This window comes from Oryza sativa, chromosome 5 (assembly GCF_034140825.1).
Source record: "Oryza sativa Japonica Group chromosome 5, ASM3414082v1".
In the NCBI taxonomy this organism is placed as follows: Eukaryota; Viridiplantae; Streptophyta; class Magnoliopsida; order Poales; family Poaceae; genus Oryza; species Oryza sativa.
This window is the reverse complement of record NC_089039.1, coordinates 2,684,612-2,702,026: the sequence shown is the minus strand read 5'-3', so window position 1 is coordinate 2,702,026 and position 17,415 is coordinate 2,684,612. Positions and strand designations below refer to the sequence as shown.

The 17,415-nt window shown below is 41.1% G+C and overlaps 1 protein-coding gene and 1 non-coding gene across 2 annotated transcripts; one reads left to right on the top strand and one right to left on the bottom strand.

Annotated features, from left to right (window-relative positions):
- Positions 1–3,671: 3,671 nt before the first annotated feature.
- LOC112939163 (small nucleolar RNA Z247) lies at positions 3,672–3,810 on the bottom strand. The gene has a single exon (XR_003242705.1). It is a non-coding gene; the product is annotated as a small nucleolar RNA Z247 (small nucleolar RNA).
- Positions 3,811–8,854: 5,044 nt separating this feature from the next.
- On the top strand, positions 8,855–15,227 carry LOC9272414 (uncharacterized). Its single transcript, XM_026025738.2, has 11 exons — positions 8,855–9,428; positions 9,641–9,784; positions 9,860–10,011; positions 11,108–11,377; positions 11,473–11,594; positions 12,100–12,217; positions 12,312–12,404; positions 12,478–12,555; positions 12,646–12,733; positions 12,997–13,068; positions 14,767–15,227. The coding sequence occupies exons 1-11, from the start codon at positions 8,966–8,968 to the stop codon at positions 14,805–14,807; spliced, it is 1,641 nt and encodes a 546-aa protein (XP_025881523.1). The 5' UTR covers positions 8,855–8,965; the 3' UTR covers positions 14,808–15,227.
- The last annotated feature ends 2,188 nt before the right edge of the window (positions 15,228–17,415 follow it).

Here is a 17,415-nt window from a genome sequence, read left to right as displayed (position 1 = left end):
GGTGAAACCTTAGCGTGGTGTGGATGGTTAGGGGAGGGTTATGTGGAGGGTCTTGTCACGATTTCCCCCTTTGCAGTATCATGGTGATACTTCGGGGCATGGCGACATATGTGGAATCGTGTCTTGTGGGTACAGTTGTACACCTCTGGCCAGAGTAAAACTATTCGAATAGCCGTGCCCGCGGTTATGGGCGATCAACCAGATTCACCGTGATTAGTCTCACCCCTAGTTTAGCTTAATGAACTGGTGTAGTTCAGGTGGTTGGTTGGGCCTGTTGCAACGTGGTGTAGCGTTGGACAGTGTTTGGTTAATATTGATTAATTACTACAGCTGTTTTACTGCTTTCAACTACTGCTTTGAAATGCCTGCTTTAGGCAAAAGAACCCCTAGCTTCCTTTGGTTATATCCTGCATCATACCTCCTCTTCCGGTATGACTTGCTGAGTACAGTGGGTAGTACTCAGTCTTGCTCTCTTTTTCCCCCACACCAGAGCTGAAGATCTTCCTAGTTGGAGCTGTTTTGTCAAAGTTGGTTTCGTCGCTGCCGTCAAGGATTGCCTGTGGAGTGGAGTCGCTCGCTGCTGAAGTCAAGCTTCCCGGTTTAGCTCGCTTTTATCTTTTCCGCTGCATTTGTAATCTTTTCTATTTTTGTAGGACGTGGATCTGTATGTCAACAATTGTCGTTTGTGTACCCTGGCTGGTCCTGGACAGGGATTTAATGCACATTCAGCTTAGAAATTCTGGTTTGAGAATTTCTGGGCGTGACACCTTGGTCCTTTTTACTTCCATGCAAAGAAGTAATGCAAGTCACCAAGATCCTTTAAGGCAAAATCTGCTTCAAGACTTTTAAGTAAACCAACTGTAGCTTAGCTTCCTGAGATGAGCTAGCAACAATTATATCATCCACATATACTAGTACAAAGATAGTATATTTCCCTTTGTTTAAATAGAACAAAGAAGTTCTTGAAGCTTATGACTTAGCCTTGAGTACCATGCTCGAGGTGCCTGTTTTAAATCATAAAGAGCCTTGTCTAACTTACATATATAATGTGGATAGGCCTTATCTTCATACCCTGGTGGTTGACGCATGTAGACCTCTTCCTCCAGAACTCCATGAAGTAATGCGTTCTGTACATCCAATTGGCGAAGGCTCCAACCTTTTGAGACTACAATAGACAGAATGAGACGAATAGTGGCCGCTTTGAACACTGGACTGAATGTGTCCTCATAATCAATTTCATACCTCTGTTTAAAACCCTTTGCCACTAAGCGTGCTTTATATCTATCAATTGAGCCATTTGCCTTTTTCTTTATCTTATAGACCCACTTACAATCAATAATATTTTTGCCGCTAGTTGAGGGAACAAGATGCCAAGTTTTATTCTTCTGCAATGCATTAAACTCACTATCCATGGCTGCCTTCCAATTTGAGTTATTCATTGCATCATATAAACTAGTGGGTTCAGAAGTGGTAACAAGATTTAAATATCTTACTGTACCATCCGTGTAGCACTTTGGCTTGCGAATACCTTGCTGTAACCTGGTTACAGGACATTGTGGTGCTGGAGCTGGTACAGGGGAAGCAGCAGAAGTAGCAGTCGACTCATGTGTTGCTGTAGATGAACCTGACAAAGTCGACGACGATGACGACGACGACGACGCAGACCCATGCGATGGCGGCGACTCCAAGACAGCATCCGCATGGCCCCCCTGGATTGGAGACGGCGCGCGCGGAGTGGTGGGTGGCGAAGCAGACGGGCCACGCGGCGTCGACGGAGTGGGAGACGAGTCTGCTATCCCTGGTGAGGCAGACAAAGCAGGTGACAGGGGTGCATCCCGAGGCGCTGATGCAGGCGAGTCGACGTCAGGAGGCGCGCCAGTTCCTGCACTCCCGCCAGCAGGAGGAGTGCGCATGAAGTAGCGCCTTGGCTGATCCTAGGAAAAATTTGCAGCGAAAAGATTTTCTGGATCTGCACAGGCATTGTTAGTGGTAGGAAAATGACACAGGGATTAATCAGCTAGCTGTTCCATAGTAGAAAGACCTGAGCTATTCTCCATGTGTTCAGGAAGAAGGGAAATTTCCGCCCGGAGGCGAGCCTCAGCATTAGGATGAAGAGACATGAAAGGAAAAACACTCTCATCAAAGATAACATCCCTGGAAATGTAAACCCGACCTGAAGCAACATCGAGACACTTGAAACCTTTGTGCATTGTGCTATAACCAAGAAACACACATTGTTTGGATCTAAACTGAAGTTTGCGAGAGTTGTAGGGTCGGAGATGGAGCCAACATGCACACCCAAAGGTGCGGAGAGAGGCATAGTCAGGGTTTTGTTGAAACAGCTTTGTGAGAGGTGGGATTCCATCATTGACAGGAGTAGGCAGTCGATTGATGAGATAAGCGGCAGTGAGAAATGCCTCATCCCAGAATTTCAATGGCATGCCAGCATGGGCAAGGAGAGACAAGCCAACTTCAACAATGTGGCGATGTTTTCGTTCAGCGGCACCGTTTTGTTGGTGGGTGTGTGGACATGAGACGTAGTGAGATATCCCAATGCGTTGAAAAAAAAGAATTTAGGCGTTGGTACTCACCACCCCAATCTGTTTGGAGTGCAAGAATTTTTCTATCAAAACGGCGCTCAACAAGATGTTGAAAATCATGAAAACATTAAAAAACTTCGGATTTTCGCTTAAGAAGATAAATCCATGTGAATTTACTGAAATCATCCACAAAACTAACATAATAGGAATGACTGCCAACTGAAGTTGGGGCTGGACCCCATACATCTGAAAAAATGAGCTCCAAAGGAGCTTTAGACCGACTTAATGACTTAGGATAGGGAAGTTGATGACTCTTCCCTTGTTGACAAGCATCACATATGGTGTCTTTATTGGAATCACTAACAAAAGGTAAATTATTCTGACTAAGGACTTGACGCATAACAGCAGGGGAGGGATGGCCCAGTCGACTGTGCCACCGGAAAGAAGAAATCTTGTGGACACCAAAGGCATGCTTGACAACTGGATCGGTAGATGGCTTCAAAGGGTAGAGGCGCCCTTTACATCTGCCGCGATGTAGAAGCCTCCTCGTGTCCCGATCCTTTATAGAAAAATGATATGGATGAAGTTCAACAAAGGCATCATTATCAAAAGCTAAACGGGATGCAGAGACTAAATTTTTTGTGGCTTCAGGAACGTAAAGAACATTTTTAAGAACAAGATTACCACTAGAGATTGGAACAGTAGCATGACCAATATGTGAGATCTCCATACCTGTTCCGTTCGCGGCGTGAACTTGTTCGTTGCCGGTGTATTTGTCCCGTACCGTCAGCTTGTCGAGTTCGCCAGTAACGTGGTCGATGGTGCCGGTATCGACGTACCAGTTCGTATCAATGCCATATGAAGTTGTGGCCGCGTTCACAGCTATGTCCTCGCCAGTGAAGGAGGTGTCGAAGCGCTTGTAGCATTTGATCACCGTGTGACCAAGTTTTCCACAGAGCTGGCACTTGGGCCGCTCCTGATTGTTGGCGCCGCCGCGACCGCCTTGGGGAGCGCCGCGGCCACTGCCGGGATTGCCGCCACCGCGACCACGTCCGCGCTGGCCACCTCCTCCGCCACGTCCACGCATGGCAGCGTTCGCCTGAGCCATGCCTTGACGAAGTTCCAGGCGCTGCTCAAAGCTGATCAATTGTGTGATCAGCTCTGAGATCGTGATCGGTTCCACGCGGGCTGCAACCGCTGAAACCACTGGATCATAATCGAAGTCTAGCCCGGCGAGGATGTAAGACACAAGGTCCTCATCATCGAGCTTTTTTCCAGCCGCGGTCATCTCGTCCGCCAGGCCGCGCATCTTGTTGACGTAGTTGATCACAAAAAGGTTACCCTTCTATGTTGTGGTGAGAGCTATCCTTGTGTTGATAGCCCGAGCTCTAGACTGGGACGTGAACATCCCTTTGATGGCCGTCCAGACGCCGGCAGCAGTGTTCATATGAACAACCTGAGAAAGAATTTCACGTGAGAGTGAAAGCAAAAGATAGCTTAGTACCTGCTATTCCTGAGCAACCCATTCGGTGTAGTCAGGATTGGGAACAACAATGTCCTTCTCATCCTTTTTCACGATCTTGGTTGGAGCCGGCATCTCCTTGGTGCCGTCAACGAACCCAGCCATCTGGGCCCCTCGCAGAGTCGCAAGGACTGAGCTCGTCACAGGGAGAAGTTGCTGCGAGCCAGCTTCTCTGTCACCGGCTGCAAGAGCGCCGGGGAAGGAGCGATAGTGGAAGAAGATTACGCCATGAGGAAAAGAGGAAGAAGGCTCTGATACCATGTAAGGGTTTAACATGGATTGCCTCTCTCGGTTCCACAGTCCGTGTTATATAGCCAGAAACAGCCCCTAGCGTGGCGTGTACATAGGAGTTTACAGATTACATCTTCACCGAGAAGAAAGGAAACAGAAAAATAAGAAACAAACTAAACTCTATCTTATCTTATCATCAGATATGTTCCTATCCGAACTATCTATCTGTTTAACAGCGACAAGCTCCTCCTCCCCGTGCGCCGGAGCAAGCCAAGTCCTCCACGCGTGTGCAGCCACCAACAAGCTTCTCCTCCCGCGCGCTTTGGAGCCAGCCAAGTTCTCCACGAGCTCTTGCAGCCCGTGCGCCTCCTCGGAGCTGGCTGGCAAGCATCTCCCCTGTGCACCACCCATCCTTCCGCTGTCGATCTTCTAATGCCTCTCAGCGATGATGCCATGGAGACAAGCCAGCAGTAGAGAGGGACATCACGACGGTTCTGCATCGCGTCCTCCTCCACCTCTCCCTTCCACCGACGCCATTTTTGCTCCGCGCGCTGCCACTTTCACCGCTGCAGCCCCAACAATGCTAGTCGCTGCCACCGCTTGGGGACAGAGAGAGGAGAGCGGTGAGGAAAAAGAGGAGGGGAGAGAGGTGAGGAAAAAGGAAAAGATATTAGGATGACTAACATGTGGGGCTGTTAATTTCTTTCCACTGACATGTGGATCTTATAAGCGCCATATAGGATGAAACCGCTTGTGAAATCATCGAGGAATTGAGGAGAGCGCTACGGCTCGGACATCCGGCATCACACCAAAAATCGGACGTCTAAACGAGCGCATGTGAGAACGAACCCTCTCCTGTAAAGTATGTGCCTAGCTGTTTCTTTTCATTCTTTCCTCTCTTTAAATAGTTTTTCTTGTAAATTACTTATCCGATCTATGATCCGATCACACCGTTGTATTCGTTGCAATTAAATCTTTACAATAAAATATCACATGATTATATTATGTCAGAAGAAAAACATGTGTTTCAAACCGTTAGAATAAAATGTTTCATACGTGATAGTGATAGGTTTCAATATGTGTCATGTGTTTCACAAAATTTCTGAAATTAACTGCTACTACTCTCTCTCCACCTCATGCATACATACATGCATGTATTTTAGCAAGCTTCAAAATGATTTTTCTTTTAAATTACTTATTCAATTTATGATCCGATCACACCGTTGTATTCATTGTAATTAAATCTTGACAATAAGATATCACATGGTTATATTTTGATAAAAGAAAAACATGTGTTTCAATCCGTCAATACTTGTTGTTTCATATGTGACACCAACATGTTTCAACGTGTATCTTCACCATGTTTCATAAAAATATTTAAATGTTTCAGTTGTTGTTTTCTTTGTTTCACCATATATAAATTAATGTTTCACTTGTTGGTCAACGCTCGCCCCCGTATTGCCGCACGCCCGCGTTGCTTATGTGCCACGTTGCTTGCCTGCCCTACATGTGTTGCTTGCGCTGCTGCTTGCATACTCTCTCTCCCTCTCCCTCCTATTACACGTGCCTAATTTTTTCCACAAATTGTAAATATTTTTCTCCAACATTATATATCTGATCTAAATTTCAATTATACCATTAGATTTTTGCACAAATACTTAATAATGTTGAAATATTTTTAAATCAGACGCTACAAATCATACATTCAATATTTTTTCAAATATCGAATGCTGCTCCTCGTCTGTATGCAGGGACGCGTTAGAGGAGCGAGGTTGTCGCATGCATGCAGGAGTAGAGCTGGTTGCCAAGGTGGCCTGAGGCACTATTACTTTCTTCTCTCTCTCTTAATCGAACTTTAAACAAAATTTTATTCTAAAATATATACCCAATCTATAATTTATAAGAAGATCTCACATGAATATAATTTGATAAAAATATATATGTGTTCTAGAAAAAAACAAACTTATGTTGAACTATTTAAAAATAATTCTTTCATCAATTGTGAAGATGTTTCAACCCACTTCACAAATTGTTCCAAAGAGGTACAACATATAAAAAGTATTGATGGCACCAATAATCATTATTACATGAAACATTAAGTCTCGACTAGTGAAACATTTTTTATATTTAGATTGAAACATCGAATTATAATTATTGTTGAAACATAAAAAATGTATTTGCTGAAACATATAAAAAACATTGCTAATGTTGTCGGTGATATGTGCCCGGGGGTATCATGTTTAGAGGGAGGAGGTTGCCCCCGATGACACGTGGCCCTCCCCGGAGGGGAGTCAGGCCCGAGGTGGGGTGGCGGCCACTCCTTCCCAAAGACTAGTCGGAGGAGGCTGCCCCCCGATGCCACGTGGCCCTCCCCCGAGGGGGGAGTCAGGCCCGAGGTGGGGTGGCGGCCACTCCTTCCTAGAGACTGAATGGAGGAGGCTGCCTCCCAATGACATGTGGCCCTCCCCCGAGGGGAGTCAGGCCCGAGGTGGGGCGGCGGCCACTCCCTGGCTGAGACTAGAGGGAGAAGGCTGCCCCAGGGGCCACATGGCCCTCCCCCAAGGGGGGATCGGGCCCGAGGTCGGGCGGCGGCCACCCCCTCCCGTGACTAGGGGTCGGGCTCCCCCGACCCCCTCTCTAGGTCACCATGTACGGTGGGTTAAGTGTCCGCCTCCAGGTGCCCACCTACCCGCATTTATGGCGGCCCGAGTAGTCGCGCCATGCCGCATTTAATGCGGTGTGCAATGCACTCAACCGGTCTGTGACCGGTCGAATGACCGATGGGACTGGGGTAGTGCGCCTGTGCGCTGCTCGTGTGTCAGGCGACGTGCAGCCTGACATGTCCCATCAAATAATGATGGTGAGAGGTTCTCATCCTCTTATCCCAGCCGGAGTCGGTCCTCCCGCTCTGGTCAAAGCAAGGCTCCCGTTTCCCGGTGTAATAGGAGCCCAGAAGTCCTCACCCATTAAATGGTGAATGACAGGAGCACCCCCTGTGTCAGGCGGCAAGATTTGACAGGCCTCGTCATCAAGATGACGTGCGCTTGCTTCCCAAGTCAAGAGACAAGACATGCATTTAATGCAAAGATTGTAATCCTTCTCCACTAAGTTATGTTTTTTGGCCCATGTGGTAACCCCTTGAGATATAAAAGGAGGTCCAGGCCTAGTAGGAGGGGGGGGCTGGAGCCCCTGATGATCAACACCTTCTACCCCCAACAAGGAGATCTTGTAATTTCTCACAAGATCAGCTAAGCACAGAAGTAGGGTATTACGCTTCTCAGCGGCCCGAACCTGTATAAACTCCTTTTGTCTCATCATCTTGGAGGGGGATAACTCCCTCAAGATGACACAGCTTCGCTCACCAAGCCCTCGAATCTCACCCGCTGCCCCTGGCCGAACTCATGAAGGGGGGCCTCACGGTTCCCCGGTGGAGGAGTTCATTCTCCGACAAATGCATTAGTGAAACATCAACAAATGCTTGTTGGAACATTTCAGTAACAGTGTGTGCAACATTTAAAAAGTAAAATTAAAAGTCGTCGGAATGTAGTCATGTGATATCTTGTTATAAAGATTTAATTGTAACGAATCCAATGATATAATTAGATTGAAATTCGGACAAATAGTTTAAGAGAAAAAATCATTTAAATTTTGAAATATATTTGCATGCATGCTCCATTAGCTTATCAGTACACCTAACCAACTGTTTCACCATGCACCTACACTGTTGTTCTTTTAGATTGAGACGTCCGATTTTTTATTTCTGGCCGGATGGCCAATGGTAAGCATTTTCGAGGAATTAATGTTATATATTTGGTTGTTGAGGGACACGATTCAACTAGGACAAGAGAGAAAAGAGAGACATAAGAGACTTATTATTTCCCCTATATAGTAACAGCCCAAGAAAAATCCCAACACTAGCCCACACCGATTCTTTAGGCCTTTGGAATCCCAGAAGAAGCCCATATCAGAGTCGAAGTAGGCCGAGTTTTTTTTGGAAATAATATTATTTTAATGGAAAATCGCAAAATTATAGGTCAGTTAGACGAAATCGCAAGTTTAGCACCCTGTCGAACGGAGGCAGTTCGAAAGGGCAGTTCGACAGGTAATAAAATAACATAAAAAAAGGAAAAACACTGTAGCGACACTGTAGCGACGCTGCCTATCGAACTCCCGCTGTTCGATACGTCCATGCCACGCGCCCTATCGAACTCCCCCTGTTCGATACGTCCCTATCGGGCACTGTAGCAAGTACTTTTTTATTTTTTTTCTTGGACAACTAGCCTATCGAACTAGGGCAGTTCGACAGTACCCAGTTCGACAGGGGTACCTATCGAACTGCCCCAGTTCGACAGGGCGCTAAACTTGCGATTTCGTCTAGCCGACCTATAATTTTGTGATTTTCCATTAAAATAATATTATTTTCAAAAAAAATTCGTTTGTAACTCGTATTGCTAAAGGAAATATCAGCCACAAAGCCTCTGAAGTCGAGAGAAAAAAACATAAACCGTCAGATTCAAATCGTAGGGGAGAGTTAAAAGAAAAAGGAAAAAGAAACCCACACACGTAGCTTCTCGAATTCTCCGGCGACTCTCCTACCGTCTCAGACCTAGACCTCGCAGGCGGAGGCGGAGGCGGAGGCGGAGGCGGCGGCGGCGGCGGCGGCGGCAGAGGTATGGCACCTGTCTCTACGGGACCCAGATTTAGGCGGAGGAAGTCTAATGCACCGAGGGCAACAAGTCGAAAGCCGGACAGCGGGGTGCCTGTCGCTGCCGATGCCGATGCTGCGAAAGAGGGCGATGCGCCGGGGTCGGGGTCGACGACGAGGGTGACCCGTTCGAGGGCAGCAAGGTGCCGGCCGGGGTCGCAGGAGCCCCTTCCACCACCATCGGAGCGATCCCGATCCCGGAGGACGACGCTGGCCACTGATACGGCAGTGAGAGAGCGCAAAAGGATTCGGGCCAATCTCATTGAGGAGGAAAAACCGCTGACGAAGATGGAGGAGGTAGGGGGGGAGGAGATCTCGTCCGCACCGAGCTCTCCCCTCTGTGAGCCCTACTTGCCTGATGACCAAGAGATTGATTTCGACACCATTGATCTTTACAAGAAGAAATCAAAAGAATTCCATAAAAAAAGAGGTACTATTCAACTCCCCCTTTCCTTATACAGTACTACCATTCAAAACTAAGCGCTATGTTCATTAAATGTGCCATGACTCATCATTTAATATTTAATAATGTACTAATCTAGTCATGACTCATCTCATAATGTTAGCTATGATATTCAATGATGTAGTAAGTTACAAGGTGGGAGAGATGATCTATGCATTGATGTTGGTCTTATTTTACAGCTCATCAACTTAGCTTTCCTACACTGAATACGGATGTATCTTCTTCTTGTCTGCTTCACCCAAAGTTACTCGACATCCGTGAATCTGCAACAAAGTCGATACTTGGTGCTGCAAAATATGTTCTGGGTCTTTCATCTTGCATTGGTACACAATTTGTACCTCTTATTTACTGCTATAGAAAATTTGCTATGTTTGATAATATTACGTATATATTCGCAGATGGAAATCCCTTAGCACGCTGCTCTGGATTTCTGATTGATTGGAATGAAACAACGAAAGTTGGTGTTGTTATTACATCTGCTGATATTATTTGCTCAGCATCATCCTTAGACCGTTGGTCTGGTGATGATGAATATTCTTATTCTGCTAAGGTATGTTGCTGAAGGTTGAGTTTATTTGTTATAAAGCTAGGGAAAATAGAACTAAGAAAACACCGCCTCATTCACTTTGGTACTAACACAAAAGAAATGCTATTTGTATGCAACATTTCATAAGTCATAATGCATGCACATAACATTGTACACAGTTCTCATTCACTTCATACATCCAATACTATATGTTGGGCACTTGGGCTACTATTTATTGTTTTTATAGAGATAGTATACTTCACGTGAACTCTCTATTTCTTACTAATGTTCTGAGACCAGTTGGGAAGGTCCATCATACTAAAAATAAGAATGTCTGCGATGACCACCTCAACCAGCATAATTTGGTTTCCAGTGGAGAGCTCAAGTTCTTTCCAACCTAGAAAATTAGTCCGTCATATTGATAAGACATTCTCATTGCATGGTTTACTTGAGTATATATGTAGTTCCACATATTTGCTTGGGAAGGAAATTGTAGAAGACAAAAAAAAAACAATGAAATATTGTAATTCGTTTGTGCTTCACATTGACATCGAAATGCTGAACACACTGAATTTTGTGCAAAGAGGATACTATTGATTGAAGCAGTCTTTCCTAGTTCTTGTTTTGTTCCTAGATCTGATTGAGTAGTGTAGAGTGCGAAACAATGCCTATAAATAGGATTTCTAGGTGGCATGTTGATCACTAGGTTTGAGGACCAGGGCATTGATTGACAACACAAAGAACAATGTCCAGCCATTGTGTAACATTTTTATCACTCCCAAATAGGGAAATACTACCTCCATTCCAAAATATAGCAGCTTTTGGCTATGCATCTGGACAATATTTTGGGATGGATGTAGTTACTTATTTCCTTCTTAGCCTTATTATATTTAACTCAATCTCAAAATCGCTTGATGCTTCAAATATTTCCCTACTATTTACGGTGCAAAGTCTCTAGTATCAATTTAAATGCTATATATTTGAATTTGACTCTTCCAGAAAGCATACGCAACATTTAGCCTTTTGTCTAAAATGGTCATGATCATTTGTTTTCGGTCCTTTTGTCATGTGTTCCCTAGATGATTTAATAATTTTATACATTTTGCAATAAATGTTTTAGGTCTTTGTGCACCTACTGGACGACACCACGGTGGAGGGGCGCTTGATTTATGCTCAGACACACTACAATCTTGCTTTGTTCGAGATTATAGTGGAATCCCCAGTTCAGATACCTAATTTTACTTTCAACCTGAATTATGCTCAACAAATATTTGTGTTAGGAAGGGATGAGAACTTGTGTCTAAGTATAAGTCATGGCAAAGTACAATACTGCAATCCGTTTTTGTGTGGTCGGCATCACTACATGTATGTTGATACTGCCACCCCTAAGGTATCTTCGTTTTATTATAATCATTTTAATTTTGAACTATATGGTATACGATTTATATCTTTTAATATAGTTAATTTTTGCTGTAAATATTGTAGTGTGCCTTGGGAGGGCTAGTCATTGACTTTGAGGGGAGCACGGTGGGGATTGCTTGTCAGACACATGCTTTTATTCCCTCCTCGATACTTATCAAGTGCTTACATCTGTGGCGGAAGATCCAGTGTGTTTTCTTTTCATTTTTCTATAATATTGCGAAAATATTTTTGTTCTTTTTTTGTTGTTATTCAAAGTTGGATTATAGGGTTGACCTTCCTAGATTAAGATAGATGACCTAGAAGACTTTTTAATGTATGCTGTAACAGTATCATGTCATGCGAAAACATAATGTGTGATTTCACTTGTATTATTGTGAAGGTATCTCTTATTGATAATTTTATATTATTTGCTGCAAATCAATGACCATAAGATAACTTAGCAATACAGTTCTTATTAGTTTAATGCTTATTGTTTAAAGGAATCATTTCAAAATTTTACTAAAAGATCATATATAAAATTATGTAGGGATTATAGTCTTGGGCGGACATGATTTTAGAATACATCGTATAGCTCTGTTAAACTGCTTTTTTATACATATTATTTAAATTTCAGTCTAAATATTTTATTTTACATGCTTTATTCTGCTTTGTACCTCCTTTTGAATTCTAATGAACAATTATCTGGCAGAGGTGTATCCCCCGCCCTCAACTTGGGGTCAAGCTTTCAGCCATTAAATTTCTGGACCTTCCTCATATAGAGATGATATTACGCAAGATCCATATTTGCGATGGGCTCATTGTCGAAGAAGTATATAGATTGTTTACTATTGTAGATTTTGATTTACTTAAGATGTATGCCCCTGTCATGTAGTAATTCTTATATCAACTGAAATTAAATATAGGTGTCATCAGGGTCTACTATTGAGAAACTGGGAGTCAGAGTCGGCGATATCATTCAGCATTTAAATGGAGAATGGGTTTCTGATACAATTCAGGTGAAAATAATTTTTTGTATGGCATTTGGATACTTTATGTTGGCTTCTGTAACCTTTTTATTGATTGTATTAGTTAGAAGAAATGTTGCTGAGACTTTCTGAGGATCATTTTGACAAAGGAAATGGTCTCAATTCCACATTGGACATTAAAGTATGTTTATTGTTTTTAACTGTGAATTGCTTTCTTTGTGTCTTTTTGTGTTTTTTTATTGAATTACTCAAATATGAGTTGATTTTGTAGGTTGGTTTGTTTCACATACGCAATGGAGCTCGAAACACCATAAATTTGACGACAGTTGTCTCAGAAAATGGAGAAGTTGTTAAGAGGGGTATAAATATACACAAATATTTTTTTTTGTATAAATATACACAAATATTTTTTTTCTATTTTAATATTGAAAAGAGGATATTTGTATTGCTAGTATATTTTATAACAATGATATACACCTAAGACTTGCATATATACTTCTTTTCTGTTTACAAAGATACAAGAACATCGGCCCAAATGTACTTGAATGCATACTTTCATCTGTTTACAGATACATAATATTTGCCTCAATAAACCACTAAAATAGTTTATTTTACTGATTAGGTTCATTCGCTGTTTCTGTCCCTACTCGGGAGGAGATTTCTGCTATGTACGCACTTCAGGAAGCAACTACAGGCATGTGAACTTTTCTATATCTGTGTTAATTATGATGTAAAAATGTGCAGTGTTTTTTGTCTTGCAATTCTTTAAGTGTCTTAGTGCCATGTGAGGCTGTTAGCCATTTCCCTATACTCGATGTCTTGTGTGGCCTGTCGATGTCAATGTAGTGAGCTTTCATGTTGCCAATGATTTAAGTTGTTGTATTCAGTAATCTTAGCAAATGTTTCTCTAAAAAGGAATTTTTTTTTATATCCCTTCTCCATATCCTCTGATGGATTTTATTTTTCTATGCTTGCTTTGGTTCCAAAGATTTTATACTGCTAAAACAATAGAGATGTATCTTGCCAAGTTTGTGAAAGCCTAAGGAATAAAACCAAAAAGTTCACAATCCTAAACACTGTCACTTTAGAATTAGCCTATTAGTTTGCAGTAAACATGTAATGTGAATAAGAGTTCCAAAGGCACAACAAGTGTTTTTGGAAATTTGCTAGTACAATTTACAGGAGTGAAGAATAAATCATTTTTATTTCACAAAAAAGAATCAAAATATCGCCATTGTCTTTTTCTTTTTTCAGCAAATTGTAGTTAGTGTATAGATGCTTTTGTTTATCTTGTTATTTTGGTCTCACTGCATCATCTTCGTATGGCCCTTCAATGTTTCTGGAGCTCTAGTGTTTCGCAATGTGGGGACTCTGGCATTTTCTTTCCTTTATTTGCAAAGTCTATCCTATGATCTGACCTTTTTTACAAAAATGGAGAGAAGTTGCCTTTGATTGCCTGTAACATGTACTCCGTCGTTTTCCTTTATGACCATGTCTCTGATGTAGAACCTGACATGTGTAGATGCTTTTGTTTATCTTGTTATCTTGGTCTCACTGTCATCATCTTCGTATGGCCCTTCAATGTTTCTGGAGCTCTAGCGTTTCGCAATGTGGGGACTCTGGCATTTTCTTTCCTTTATTTACAAAGTCTATCCTATGATCTGACCTTTTTTACAAAAATGGAGAGAAGTTGCCTTTGATTGCCTGTAACATGTACTCCGTCGTTTTCCTTTATGACCATGTCTCTGATGTAGAACCTTAACATGTGTTGTAGCTATATCTGATTGAAACATCTCATTTGGCAGTCTTTTCGATCAGCAAAGTAATGCCTGATGATTGGAGCCCTTATGGTGTCTCCATTTATATCAGCAGCAAATAAGATGATTAAGCCAATTATATTATTTGTCTCTCGTGCATGTATGGATATTCAGTCATTTTTTATTTTATGGCTTTTATGTTTAATTCTTTTTTTCAGATATTGTTAGAGTTAGAGTTTGTAGTACTATTTACATTCAAGAATCTATCACTATCAATTCCAGGAAATTAAGAGGATCTGGTAGACTTCTAAGGCAAAGCATTAAAAAAATATTGACCTCTTTGTATTCTACGCCGCTACGCGAAAGCTATAGTATATTCTGAAAGAAATCAGAATAGTGCAATTTTAGAACATAAAGTAGTAGTCATTTATGTGTTTATTTTTCAACAACATTGGTATGATGACCAGGAAGGTTAGGAGGGAATCTTTGCTTGAATTGTATGAGATGCAATACGTTTTGCTGTTATTCACTTTGTTGCTATCTGAACATGTGTTAATACCTTATCTTCTATGAATTGCTGATAAGTTGAGCATTTTGTTTTGCTCAAATGCTGAAACGTTGTATTCATTTTTCAGGATCTCCCATGCTCACTACTGAAGAGAGGAAACCCACCTAATCCATAACTAGACCGGGCTTCGTTTTAATCTGATTCATGCTATTATCAACTTGTACATTGATAGTCTCATCATACGCCTGTTACCTCTTCTACCTCTGCTATTAATATCAACTTTTTTAACAAAGATGGTCTAGTACACTACTGGCATTTTCTGTTCTCTCATGCAGTTTCTTGGAATGTAACGTTTCTTTTATATCCTTTTGAGATTCCTCAACCATGTAGCTATAGCTATGTGTGGACATGGAAATCATGTCCATACAACATGTTTATATGCAGAAAACTTCTAGCTTTATAGTTACTTTGCAACTGGGAAGGTTAAAATTATGGTATATGCTAGATGATGTACTACGCTTTGCTGCGGAATATATGAATGAATGTATGTTGAATGTAGTAAAAATGATGGATGGATTTTGGTTGAAATATTATGCAATGATGTGAGGAATAATAATTTAGCATATAGCATAGTGTTATATGCTAAATTATTAACTATAATTTAAGTTAATTTTGAACACAGATGATATGGTATACTTGCATTTTAAGTTTAGGTGTATTAATTATTAACTAGAAAATAGGCGCGTCGATTAGTATGGCCTGTGGTGGTATTGTTGATCCTATTCGGGATACATAAACTGGTCATTTTTTTTATTTTTTTTTTCTTGAGATATTTGAAAACTTTACTCTATGCAAACAGAAGGAAAGAGGCTCATAAAAAAAGAAAATATTGGAATGAAAACCTCCGGAACACATGACCCACTGTGTAGTTAGACATATTCTGACTTGGTGACATGAATAGATCGATGTATGTGAAATTCATATACTTAAGACCTAGGGAGATTAAATGTATGGGGTTATCTACAAAGTTAGTTTTTATTTTTATTGATTAATAATTCTAAAAGATTGGAATATTTGTGATATTCCTATTTGAAAAAAACAATATGAAAATGTATAATTCTCATCAATATATGTTATAAATTGGCAACAAATTCTAAGACCTTGTTTGAATGGGAAGGACTAATTTATAGACATATTAGTTCCTCTTTTTTTTTTCTCTCCGTTTCTCTAGATCTCTCCATCCCGGCATTATCCTCCTCTGTTATTTCTCCCTCCCTTCTCTTATTTTCTCTCTAGATCAATCCTCCTATGTTTTCTTTTCTAGAAAAATTAAAAAAAAATTTGGTAAATTCTAGACTTGAACCTATAATCTCATAGTTCATAATAAGTTCTTCTAACCAATTCATCTCATGATGCTATTTGTTTCAAGGATTATTGCTTGTTTCTTTTTTCTCACTTTGTGACAAAGGAATATGATGACTGATTCTAATCTCTTTCACTACCACCGTAGAACAAAATAGGTACGTTACTACGAAATTCATTGCATGTTACTATGTTCTAGTAGTAACATTATCGTAGAAGTGCAGTAACACGCCACGTTACTGTAGAATATATAGGATGTTACTACACACATTTGACAGCAACATTGTGGTGAAATTGCAGCAAACCAGAAATCGAAACAAAAATATAAGGATTAAAAGTCTCACATGCTAAATATACTTGTTACCGCACAAAAGTGGAAGTGTTACTGCAATTCAGGTACACGTTACCACATGTTTATGGTAATACTATTAAAAAATGGTAGTAAGCCGCTTTGTTATTGCAAAACTTATAGCCTTTACTACACTCTTACAATAACGTCCTGATGAGATTGTAGTAACTTATAACATAAAATAGTAACATATGTAATGCTATAGTATTACTACTTGTGAAGAGTTAAATTTCAAAAGATTAATATTTGAAGAGCAATATCTCTATACTATTTTTAAACCGTTTGCACCACGATGCTAGAAAAAAGTGCTTACCAAAAATAGGTCCATCTTGATTATATTTGAACCATATTTGATCGTTGTTACCACACATAAGACATGATATTACTACGCAGTGGTCGTCGTGTGTTTGCACTCTTGCGATGCGAGAGCTAAGAAGAGGTGGGTTGTCGGGGGAGTCAGCAGGCGGGTTGTAGACTTGCTATTAAGAGGCAATAAAAGTTGTAGACTGACTAATCACCCCTCCTCTCCTGAATCGTTGCTCTCCCAATCCTTCACAAAACACTCCAAACAATCACCATTCCCTCTCGAAGGTTCCAAGTAGAAAATATGTATGTAATAGGGATTAAACAACCTCTCATGCAATGTCTTTTCCTCCTTGAAAGAACATCGATAACTTATTTATTTTTACTGTGTTCATGCAGTAAGTTTACTAAGCAATTATAGTAACACACTATATTACCGTAAAACATGTAGTCGTTATTGTACTCTTGCAGTAACACGGAAGACGCGGTAGTAATGGTAATGCTATAGTGTTAATCCATGTGGAGGATAAACATCAAAATACCAATTTTTGAAGAGCAATATCTCACAATATATGTATTGTTTTTAAAAACCATTTTCACCATAATGTTGTAAAAAAAAGTCCTTATCAAACTAGATATGTCATGACTATATTTAAATTATATTTTAACATCGTTACTGCAAATAAGACATGGTGTTACTGTACAATGACCGTCACGTTATTGCATCATTCCTACGGGACGAGAGCTGAGACTGAGAGGAGG